This window comes from Ciona robusta, chromosome 7 (genome assembly GCF_009617815.1).
Source record: "Ciona robusta chromosome 7, ASM961781v2".
NCBI lineage: Eukaryota > Metazoa > Chordata > Ascidiacea > Phlebobranchia > Cionidae > Ciona > Ciona robusta.
Window position 1 is genome coordinate 661,724 of NC_143241.1, and position 12,171 is coordinate 673,894.

Here is a 12,171-nt window from a genome sequence, read left to right on the forward strand (position 1 = left end):
GTGGTCGATTGTTCGGAAGTGGCAAGTCACCTATTACGCAGCGGCAACGGCATCTGATAGTGACCATTTTTCAACTTAAAGATGCCTTCCTGCAATAGTCTAATAAATTTAGTGTCGTCGATTGATAAAGAAAATTGTTGTTTTTTTCTGTAAAATCAACGCAAGTGGTCGATTGTTCGGAAGTGGCAAGTCACCTATTACGCAGCGGCAACGGCATCTGATAGTGACCATTTTTCAACTTAATGATGCCTTCCTGCAATAGTCTAATAAATTTAGTGTCGTCGATTGATAAAGAAAATTGTTGTTTTTTTCTGTAAAATCAGAGTGCAAAAGATTTAAAATTACAGAAGGAGTTAATAATACTTCCTTTGCCCGAGAGGTGCTGACTAAATTATGACGCCTCAACGATGGTACACAATTTGCAAAACATTTATTTATCACTGCCTCCACGTTACAATTCTGGTGATCTTTGCACACTATTCCAACAACCGAGGATTGAGCGTTGAGCATAAGGGTCGTCTTCTCTACCTGCAATAATCTTTCTCGGTCTTATTGCGCTCGGCAGGTTGCTGCCAATAAGTAGACCGATTTCCAGCTCTTTTCTGTAAGGAATAATGACAGGGTGTTACATTGCTTCTGTGAACAGTGGGTAGGTTTAAATGGGTTCGTATACCACCAACATTGAGTTGTTGACATAGATTCTCTGTAATAAATGATTTGTTCGATTGATCATCAAGTATACAATAACATAGGGTTTCATTGTTTGGATTGCCTCTTGATCTAACCCACACTGGAACTATCATAGAATTGTCGCAGCCATGGTCTTCGCCGACAGAACCGCAAACTCTTGTGCATCGGTTGTTCGCGTCTTCGATTGTCCTTCTGTTTATGTGCAATGTAGTAAGGTGTTTCTTATGGCAAATCCTGCCCTGAACGCGATGATTACAGAAACGCGCTGTGGGAAGTACTTGAGCCACAACTATAGCAAATCCTTCCATCGCGCAGAAATTCGAGCTTTTCAGCGCGTGGTAGCGAATCAAAGCGAGAACAGTTATCCAAGTGGTGCATCTGCTTACAATACAAGCACCTATTACACGACATTTGCTTTGGAAACCTCCTTTCCACTTGTTGAACATCCAAACATTGTAACTCGGGTATATTTTCCAGTTCCGCTTGCTTGTTTAGAAACGCCACACACACCGCTTCTCTCCACCTCGAAACTATTACCTGTGGGAGACGGGACAGTATCTTTGTGGTCTCTTGAGGAAAATCTAAAATCCTCAGGTTGTGGACTTTTCTCTTCGCAGCAGCAACTTGGTTTATGAAGTCCGCGTACTTTTGCAATGAATTGAAATCTTCGACATGTATTCTGTGACCGCCAACTCCGTCCCCATTTCCCTTGGTCTCCATTGTAAAAGATGGGTGCATAGTATTTTTGAAAGGTTTTAGCTGTTTATTTTAAAAACTACACCAACTATTCAAGTTTATTAGGTCAGTTTAGTTATTTAGTAGGTTAACGCTTACAGTTTACCACTTGTTTAGGAAATCTAATTACTTTATAAATTTAATTAAAAAAGTTCAAACAAACGGTTTGTTAGAAATATATATATATATTAGAAATTAGTTTTTTTACACTATATCTTTAAATTAAGTCAAAAAACGAAGAAAAACTACATAAAACGTCATCGACTCCATCGACTGCAATAGTAAACGAGAACGACCTGCGAAAGAGAGAGAGTGCATCATGCTCTCTCCTTTGCCGACATTGGAGATGCGCGTTCTATTCTTTTTTATATCTGTGTGTTTATATGACTCTGCTTTAAAGGGACCCGTTGAACTACTCGGTATTTCCAAAGTTAGGGTATTTCTATGGTTCTGGTTGCAACAGGGCAACACTTTTTTTAGTGAAAAATATGTTTTGTCAAAATTGAGGTTTAGTTTAGTTACAGTTAAAACAGAATTCTGCCAGGATTTTCCTAAGCGTTTTTATTTCTGTTAATAAATAAATAATCCAATTAAATGCCAACAGCGCGATGAAGCTGCTATTTAACGCATGTCTGCTTACAAGGCGAAGCGTACGAAACAGTGTGTTTAAACCAACTTCGTTCAACTTTCTCTTCCGACCTGAAAATTATTTTAAAGTGGAACACAGGTCTTTACAACATACATGCCGCTGTGTTACCGACACAATCAAGCAGAATAAATGCGGGTACATGCAACGCATACGGGATTTACATTGTACGAATTATTTATATACAAAAGATGCTTCACTACCTCATGGGTTTGATTCATATGGATTTGATGATATGTCACACTTACACTCCGATATTAAGAAGGTAAATTAGCAAATTTCGTAGTATTATGTTTGACGTGCGATGACAAAATAAACGACCACTAACAATACATTCTACTTAGAAACATAAACATTTCTTGCTTAACAATTGTTCAACGGTATAAAAGTAAACCTGCATTTTTTGCTTTCAATGTTTAGGTCATTTTATGTTGCATAACTATAATGTAAACAGATTTTTTTCTTGAATTATTACATTGACTTCAAATATTTTCCACTTTGCTTTACTAAGATAAAATGCGAACCACACCTGCTTTAGATTGATTATAGCCCCATTATATAGTAAAACTTAACATTAAGTTTGTAATGCTACTTGAACATTACCTGTTTTTATACTTTTTAAATGGTCCAACTTGTAGTTTAAAAGTTAGTGCCACCAGTAGAAAGTATCGAAAATGGTTTCTATATTTTCTGTTCCGTTTATAACATATTTGAGCAACTTTAAACTGGACAAAGTTATAACTGGGTAAAGTAAAATATATTTTTAAAAAAAGTTGATTTTTCTACATCACTAAAAATGGTTTTCATTTTTTTTAAATCGAAACACGTATGTAATGCAAACCACTCTTTTACTAAAGATTTTGCACACAAATGTGAAGCCGCTACAGACTATGTGTAGTTATTATTTCGATGGTAACGGCAAACACTTCCGACCAAAAGTTGTTTCACTTGTATCAAAGTTGTGTAACGAGCATGGTGGAATTGAAAGGTGATTTTATTTCAGTAAGTCTTCGAATATTAAGTGTTTAAATAAATACTAAAATGCTAATTTGTTATTGTTTATGAAAATATCATAGACTGACCTAGTGTTTCCAAGCCTGTTTGTGAGAGACTGGTGATAGTTTAATAAAGTGTTGCTCAGATTCAAAATCTCATAAATGTGAGTAAAACCGGCAACCGCTAACAAGTAATATATTTAGTCTTAGTTTAACTTTCTGTTCTTAACACCATGCATGTATTGTATATGTGAGTTTTTACATCATAGTTTGATTAGGATTCTTTCTGCAAATGTTGTTTAACACGAATTGATATTTATTTGTAGCAAAGTCTCTGAAAATCAGCGTAAAATTTCACTAATTGCCGAAATGATTCATGTTGGAAGTTTAATCCACGATGACGTGGTCGATTTCTCCAATGTAAGGAGAGGAAAACGATCGGTTAACGCTCTCTGTGGTGATCATAATGTGAGTATCGATATTGAATGCTAGTGAGAAATAACCTGCTTTAATAAGTGGAAAAAACTTTGGGGGAATTTTCACTTTGAGCAATCTGTGATTACTGATTACCGATGGATATTGCTTATAAGTTTAACACTTATTGCTGTATATTCTACAGATGTACAGATTATCGTGTATGTAACTTGGTCGCAACAGCCACCCTTTTTACCTGAATATTTCTCCCACACTTTTTATCCATAGCGTGTTTAATGTTGGTCATTTTGCTGTTCATTCCTTTCTCTCCATTTTCTAAAGAAATATGATCTGTGTTGTGTTCTAAGGGATAAATAAAAAAAATCATATCATGTGTATTATTTTATGGATCTTTTTCGCACAGCTGTCAATTGACTTGGTCAACCGCACCCTTATATATAGTGGTTTCAGCATTCGGTTTAACGTTAAACTATAAACCTTAACCCTGTATTCAGTAAATAGACCAAACCAGTGTGACGTATCACTAGTTAATATTTTGATTTTCTTACCAGCTTAAATATTTGCAGGCAGTAATGGTGGGCAACTATGTTGTTGCAAATGCTTCAAAATTATTATCAAGTATTGGAAACCCAGAGATAACTATCATAATATCTCAAATTATTGATGACATTGTGAGAGGTTAGTTATGTGGTGGGCTTGTAAATGTTTCAGGTTACCAATTGTCTTGATTTTACTGATGAATGAATGTAAATTGTTTATTCTTGCATGATTGGAAAATGACAGGCTTTTAATACGGGTATTTTGTTTCATACAACTCGCGTTCGCTTACGAGTTGCCCTATTCAACTTTGTGGGTGATTACTTTTTTATGACTTGCTATAAGTCTATTACCTTCCAAAAACATACTGTCAAGTGTTAACAATAGTAGCAGTGATGAGCCTTGAACCAATCCGCTACCCTCTAGGTTAGAGACAAGCCTGCTGACAACTTTGCCAAGGCTCCACACTGGGATTTATAACATAGTACTTAGTTAGTTTGCTCATCAATTCAATGCCTAATGTGGGTTTAGCAACTACACTTTTATTTAAGTAGTTTTCTGCAGCGTGTGTATAACGACCGTTGTTTTATTGCTAATTCCCTTCTTTTTATTGTTTTAATAATAACCCTTATCTTCGCTACTATTTCCAAGAAGAAAAAAAAAAATTCTGTAACTATGTTAAATATCAATAATGCTATAATAATGATTCCAGGTGAGTTCATGCAGCAAGACAACAAAGATCAATTCAAACATTACCTGAAGAAAACTTACAAGAAGACAGCAAGTTTGATAGCCAACTGCTGTAAAGCTGTATGATTGTGTTTTAATTGTTTTATTGTTCACTAAATAATGATGTAATATTGTCATTGTTACCAGGCATAATACATTTTTAAAGAACCGACTGTTAGCGTAAATGATAAATTTACTCAAATGATACTTAAAACATATAACTGGCCATAGTTTACATTATTACATGGGTGCAGATATATGTGTCAGCACATGCTGCAGAAGGTTGGTTGCAATATTATATATAATTTACTTTTATGACCGTGGCCTGGAATCCTTTAAAAATAGCAGGCTCAATAAAACCTCGGGATCTTACACTACGTATGCAACTGGTTTAAAGTACGATACTGTTCGTATCTACAGCTTTTGAGCCGGTTGTAGATACTTTGTTCCCCAGTCAGCTACACGATAGCACATTTATCACCACCAATGTTAAGGTGGCACCAAATTATACATTTTGTTGATGAAATACTTTTTACAGGTCGCATGTTTAAGTTCCAACAATAATGAAGTAATAGAAGCCGCTTATCAATATGGTTCAAATATTGGGATGGCATTTCAACTTGTGGATGATTTGTTAGATTTCGTTGCATCATCCAAAACACTTGGTAAACCATCGGTTGCAGATCTTAAACTTGGCTTGGCAACAGCACCCGTTCTATTTGCATGTGACAAGGTAACTAGGAATGTTTCTTATTTTTTCTCTGTGTATAATAGGGTGGGGGAAGATCACGGGACAAGATGGGACACATTTTTTGTCCATTTGGTAGTGAACAAAGAACATTCAAAGAACTATAAAACCGCATCCTCACGACTCCCGTAGACCATTGTTAATTGTTTAAAACACGATCAGCTAATTTGGATATTATGTGCAAAAGCTGTCCCATTTTACCCCACAGTAATATTTATTTTTCTTTTTTTTTAATTATATCATTTTTTGTTTTAGTTAAATGCAACCCTTTGTGTGTTAGTTTATTAGTGTGGTTGGAGTATCCACCTTTTTAGTTTTTATTTGATACTTTTCTTCAAGTGGTTCTTACCAGTAACTTGTATTTTTTACCTTAAACTTAGTTATTGTATTCAAAGATAAAATAAAATTTATGTTAAATACCACTTGGTATGAAAACCGAACTATATACTTATTGTTCTGTAAATTTACCGATATAATGTTTAGGCAATATGTCGTTAACAATTTGTCTTGACTTCTCTTGTTTAAATGTTTGATTTCTGAATGTTTATTTTTCACCAGCACCCTGATCTACATAGTTTAATATTAAGAAGATTCAATGAAACAGGAGATGTTGAATGGGCACTTGAAGCTGTTTATAATGTATGTATTTATTTAAGCTGTCCATGCATCATTAAAAACATTGGCTACAATGCAAAGATAATCAAAATCAAAGTCTTTTTTTAAACCTGTTTATAAAATGTGTTATTTGTTTGAAAACAAAATGTTAATGTTTACAAATCAACAGAGTTCAGCATTGGAGGAAACACGTTTATTAGCTGAACAATATTGTAAAGACGCTCGGCTCGCGTTATCTATGTTTCATGAATCTACGAATAAGACAGCCTTGTTACAACTGACAGATGTTGTACTTAACAGAAGCAAATAATTAATTTATATTTCAGCAACCATACTTTGTGGTTTAAGTAACATTTCGTGTTTAAAATAAATCAAAACTTTTGTGTTAACTCTCAGACACATTTACTAAAGGAATGAAATGTTTAGGTTTGTTGGGGTGAGTATTTGAATTCGACACCATGGTGATCCTAGAATACAGATATTATAGCGGCCATTTTCGATACCTTCTACTGGTGCTACCAACTTAAAATGTACTAACTAGACCCCAACGGTACTAATTCTAAAATAAAATAATTTAAACTTAAAAAAAATATTGATTATGAACATTAATAATCAACCGTATATGTTAGCAAACACCTCGGTAACTACCAGTAAGGTACCAAACATTTTCTGGTACCGTGCTATTTTTTTTGTTCATGCGAACAGTTTGAACCGCACATGCGGCATGTCCAACACTCCGGGGCCGCGGGTTGCCGACAGCATCAGGTCTTTGAACGAATGATACTTGTTTATATCATATGTGCAAAGCATGGCAGCGAAAGGGCACACTTACTAGTTATTACCTGCTGTGCAACATAGTGAATGATTTTTGAACGTAATGGCTGCTTGGCTGATAATTTAAGCAACCCATTAGTGGGCACTGTCCGGCGCCGTGGCGTAGTGGTTAGCGCGCCTGCCTGTACCCATTAGGTAACGGGTTCAAGGCTCGTTGCTGCTACCATTGTGGGCGTATGTGTCCTTGGGCAAGACACTTAACGATAATTGCTCCAACCTATAGTGACCACTAATGGGTTGTCTAAATTATCAGCCATACAAAAAAAGGAAATAATCCCTAAAAAATAATCACTCACAAAGTATCATACATGGTAACTCGTAAGCTGGCAAGAGGTGTTAAACCCGTGTGATAACGACTGTCGTTTTCCGGCCACGCGAGGATAAAGTAAGTTACATTCATTCATTCACTCGATTGAGCAATTAACCAACTGCGCATCATGCTGTGCCGATAGTTACCAAAAATAAAATAAACACTATACGCTCGTCGCTGCCATTGCTTCAACTCAGTAATCACTTATGGCAGTGATGCTTAAACTTTTTTTGTATGCTTATCAGATTTACCCCCAATATGTAATATAGCGCCCATTTATTAAACATCGAAAACAACTAATTACATGAGTTATATTCAATGTGAAAAATGCGCTAGCGTTTTGCCAATGAGTTGTTTAATGTCTGGTAAAGTACCACAGTTTGCACATTTTTTGTCCCGTCAACTGATATGAATTTTGATTGGTAGCTTATTTACCCTATAAATACAAGGAGTTTACCCCCAGGGGTATTTTTTCCCAGTTTAAGAAATGCTGACTGGCGGATTCTCGTAAACAGTCCTCTTCCACCGGTGTGCACGGTGCACCAGTACAAATTAAGGGGTATACAAGGGTGCGTTACAAACTTCAACATTTAAAAAAAAATGGTGAAGATCACTGTTCTAAATTATCAGCCATACAGAAAAAATCTGCAAAGTTGCTCTTACGGTATTGGGGTGCAGTAAAAAGGGGTTGCTCTCCACGTATACTATGTACATCGCTTTAACGTTACGATTACTAGCACGACTTTCGGTCGACAACTTAAATTATTATACGAACAAAGACAAGTCTTCAAACAAACGTGAGGACAGCACAGTACAAGCAAGCTTGCACTGCCCTTCCAACAGAGAAAATATAGGGCTTTTAAAGCGTAAAACATGTGCGCGAACACAAAAATAGGATGAGATAACTTACACCAAAGTATGACAGACTTGCATATCACCATACTTGGGAAACACGGTAAATTTCAATCTGTAAGCATTAGGTAAATTTTGGATAAACTATATTATTAAGTCTGTGGTAACTCGTAAGCAGCCACGAGGTCTACCTCAAAGGATTATCATGAAGGAAAAGTTGTTTTATTATTTCATTTCGGCGAAGACGAACCAAGCGTTACGTTAAATAAAACAGCCGTACTCTCTTTTGTCTGCTCGAATCGGTGTCGAAAATATGACGTAACTTCAAAACAATAACAAAGCAAATATCACGTGATCAATATTTGTTGAAGGTTAGCAGAAGTAAATACGACATTGCACCATCATATGTTTGCAATCACTTCGGAGTCGGTAGTGTGTTGTACGGATAAATTTTATTTGTTGTATATTGTATTAGATCAAGCGTAGTTTACGGGTCATATTTTTTGAAGTAACTTGTTATATTCTATGTTTTGTTCAATAAAATGGGCGAGGTCTTACGGTGAGGCACGCCATAGAATTGGGATTTGTGCCAGATTCAGATTGTGTCAATTAATCTTTTTTTTAAATATAAATATAATTTTATATATGTATATATATATATATATTATTTGCAATTTTTTTCAATGTCTAGATAAATCAAATTTGTTTTGTTTATAGTTTACTTAAGACCAAGTTACATTAAATCAAGCATATGGCTGATAAAGAACTTTTCTCTTCTGATGAAACGATGTTGAAATCTTCTGATGTTCCCTTTATTCCTGAACCATCATCAGGTTACGACATGGGTATCAGCACTTTCTCACAGGTGGGTTGAGTTTTGTATAAATAAAATTATGCAAAAATATCAAACCTTATTTTAGGTATACCACTTTTTATAAAATCCTTTGGCTGTTAATTTCCTTCGCTTTATTTAAATAATATGAACTTTGCCATTGTTTTGAAAGAGAACTGAAAAAAAAAATATGTTACATATATTGTGTAATTGTGTAATTATAAAGTATATTATAACCTATTTACAAACAATTTAAACCTTGTTTCCCAATAAATGTTTCTCTAAAGTTGTATTTAAATATAATATAATATTTTATTTACAAATAGATATAAAAAGTATCATAGCATAACTATTGCTGATTTTGAATTTTCCAACAAAGGTGATTTTTCCCGACATTCCTGACTTTTTTCCCCCTGAGAAAGATGTGACAGTGTCGTACATCCTCACTGAGATTGAACCAACATCCAGGGATTGGGTCGGTTTGTTCAGGGTTGGTTGGGCGAGTCCACGTGATTACACAACATACGTGTGGTCGCCTAAACCTACGTTGGATGAATCTGGAAATTTGTCGCAATGCATAACCTTCAAAGGTGAGTTTTTATTAATTAATTTTACAGCATAACTGGAAATTATGGAAAGAACAAAGTTTGGCTTTTTCCAAAATATCTGCCCAATTTCAGGAATTTGAAATGTAATATCCACAAAGATCTCCGGGATTATCAACAAAAAACAACCACCCACAAGCCACAAAGTCACCTATGTGTTAACTCATAAGCAGACGTAAACACTTATGTAATTGCCTTGTATTCAATTTAATCTTGAAAAAAATACTCATTGTCAATGGTTAAGTAGACTGACATAAATTGTAATTCTCAGCTTACCAGTTACCCAAGGATGACAGTGAGTTCTACCAGTTCTGTTATGTAACACGTAACGGGTATGTTCGTGGAGCGAGCACACCGTTCCAATTCCGACTTTGTACGGAGAACGATTGCTTGGTAGAAGTTGAAGATGAAAGTGGGATGATCATTTTGAAGACAAAGTCGGATGCTCTTGAGGTTTTAATGTTTTTCTTTTAAGTTTCATGAATATTAACTGTTTCTTTAGCGGTTTAATAGTGGTAGCAGTAGGCATTTTTGAATTCATATTTGCGGCAAATTCGTAGGCTATTTATCACTATTTTTGTGTTTTATTTATTTGTACCTCTGCAAAGTAAATGTATTGTAAAGTAAACTTTTTTAAATTGGTTTCTAGATGTTTATCACTCAGTAGGCTTTAGAATTCAAATTGATTAGTATTTTTATGCTTTAATATTGTGCACCTTTATTGTTGGTCTTTTTCTTAACCCTGTGGTTGTCTTCCACTGTGTATACCATGTTTTAAATACTGGAACCGATTTTTAGGACCAGTTATCCAAGGTCAATCAAGAGAAGAAACTTCTTGAAGTTGAAATGGAAAGTTTGATTCAATCAAAGGAAAACTTGGAGACGAGTTTGAAAAAAGTTTCCACTGAATTGTCCTCTGCGGAAGAGAAATACCGAAGTTGTGATGACAAGAACAAGGTGGGTGAAGAGTATGCGTGATAATAAACAATAGATTTTGAGGATAATACTGGAAAGGTTATATATTATATGGTGGTTGGGGTGTACAAAGGTGGAAAAACTACTCCGCTATATTGTGCAACTATGAAGCCATCCTATATATACATCCACTAAACCACATTTTAATGCATGGCTTGATATGAGTTCAATAAACCTAATATTGTTCACCTGGCCTGTTCAAGTCTTATATTTCTTAATGGTAAACCACAACATAATGGTAAAATGTTGTTGTGTATGTAAAACAATTTGCTCAAAGAGCTTCATTGGATTTATGGTTACGCGTCACAGAAGTGCCAATAGTTTTAAAGTGCAGAGAAGGCAAGGATAGTAAGGCACACTTTCCTGTGAAACAATCCAATTTATGGAACTTAATGTTTACTGATTAATGCAGTGCTAACAATTCTAGGGTTGGCCCACCCTGTCACCAGGTTTGGCACTTATATCATATGTTGCGTATCCTTACCAATTTTATTTCCATATACCAGGAATTGCAAGCTAGTTTGAGTGAAGCAACAGCAGAGCAAGTAAAACTGTTGCAACGTCTTGAAAAAGCTGAGAAAAGGATCGAGAAAACTAAATGTGATCTTGCCACCGCTCAAACCACTATAGACAAACTTCACCAAGACATCAAGAGGTGACACTTTGATTTAAATAAAAATAACTACCGTGTGTTTACTCTTTTACTGTTATTTAATAAAGGGTAATTTTTTATAATTCATTATGTGTTTATATTGAGTTTCGTTTATTTTAAGTTAAATTCTTTGTATAAAGTATGACTACATATATATATATCACTATGAGTAACTAACTTGCAGTAAAACAGCCTGCATTCGATTACTAAGGTAGCACATAAGTCATTGATATAAACATATAGATGAACTCTGCATACAAATTAATAAAACCAAATAAAGTAATTTGTTTGTAAAATTAAACATGCGGGTATAAAGTAATTAAAAGTTCCAATAAATTAATAAGTCATCTAAATACAAAGTAACTGCACAAATTTATCCTCAAATTGTTAGGATTGAGTTTTTATAAAAGGTGCAAAGAATTAACTATATATCTTATGTATCTGTCTGATTTGAAAATGTTTTGTTATTATGTATGTATAAAAGCATGAAAGAAATTGTTGGATTAAAATCAAAGTTTCTTATGAGACTCGAACTTACTTACAGTTTGTTTTTATTTGTGTTTTATAAACAAGTTACGTGTTAGGTTTATGTTACGTATGACTTCCTGTTACAACGTAACTCTCACTTATCATAACATAACTTGATGATAATAACAACTTCAGTAAGTCTTTATTTAATAAAGTTACTGACACAATATTATTCATTCAATCCATTGTGTGATTCACATATAATATTTAAGTAGCAATGTTTGCTTTAAGTTTTTATGATTATTCCACCATACACTTACATAATGCCTTTGTTATAAACAACATTAAAATCGTAACTACATCGATTAGTCATAAGTATCCTTTTGGTTCAGAGAGTTACTATCTATATAAAGAAAATGTTAGAAAAAAACACTTTTCATTCATCCTATTTAAATATTCTGATTCAAATATTCAATTAATTAATTAATCAAATATTGAATGAGAATGTGACCT

General features: G+C 34.5%; 2 protein-coding genes across 3 annotated transcripts in view; both read left to right on the forward strand.

The window, feature by feature from the left end:
* Positions 1–12,171, forward strand: part of LOC149733229 (uncharacterized) — a 169,264-nt gene that overhangs the window by 148,047 nt on the left and 9,046 nt on the right. For both annotated transcript variants that reach the window (XM_089881416.1, XM_089881415.1), the window contains exons 2-6: positions 8,844–8,991; positions 9,338–9,548; positions 9,835–10,016; positions 10,362–10,520; positions 11,045–11,193. In XM_089881416.1, coding sequence (XP_089737542.1) covers positions 8,878–8,991; positions 9,338–9,548; positions 9,835–10,016; positions 10,362–10,520; positions 11,045–11,193 — 815 coding nt within the window. In that variant the 5' untranslated portion in view covers positions 8,844–8,877. The remainder of the gene's footprint in view (positions 1–8,843; positions 8,992–9,337; positions 9,549–9,834; positions 10,017–10,361; positions 10,521–11,044; positions 11,194–12,171) is intronic.
* LOC149733246 (all trans-polyprenyl-diphosphate synthase PDSS1-like) lies at positions 1,921–6,519 on the forward strand. The gene is made up of 8 exons (XM_089881420.1): positions 1,921–2,336; positions 2,929–3,059; positions 3,393–3,534; positions 4,068–4,179; positions 4,751–4,848; positions 5,306–5,500; positions 6,074–6,154; positions 6,300–6,519. Exons 1-8 carry the CDS (start codon positions 2,034–2,036, stop codon positions 6,438–6,440), a joined length of 1,203 nt encoding a protein of 400 aa, XP_089737546.1. The 5' UTR covers positions 1,921–2,033; the 3' UTR covers positions 6,441–6,519.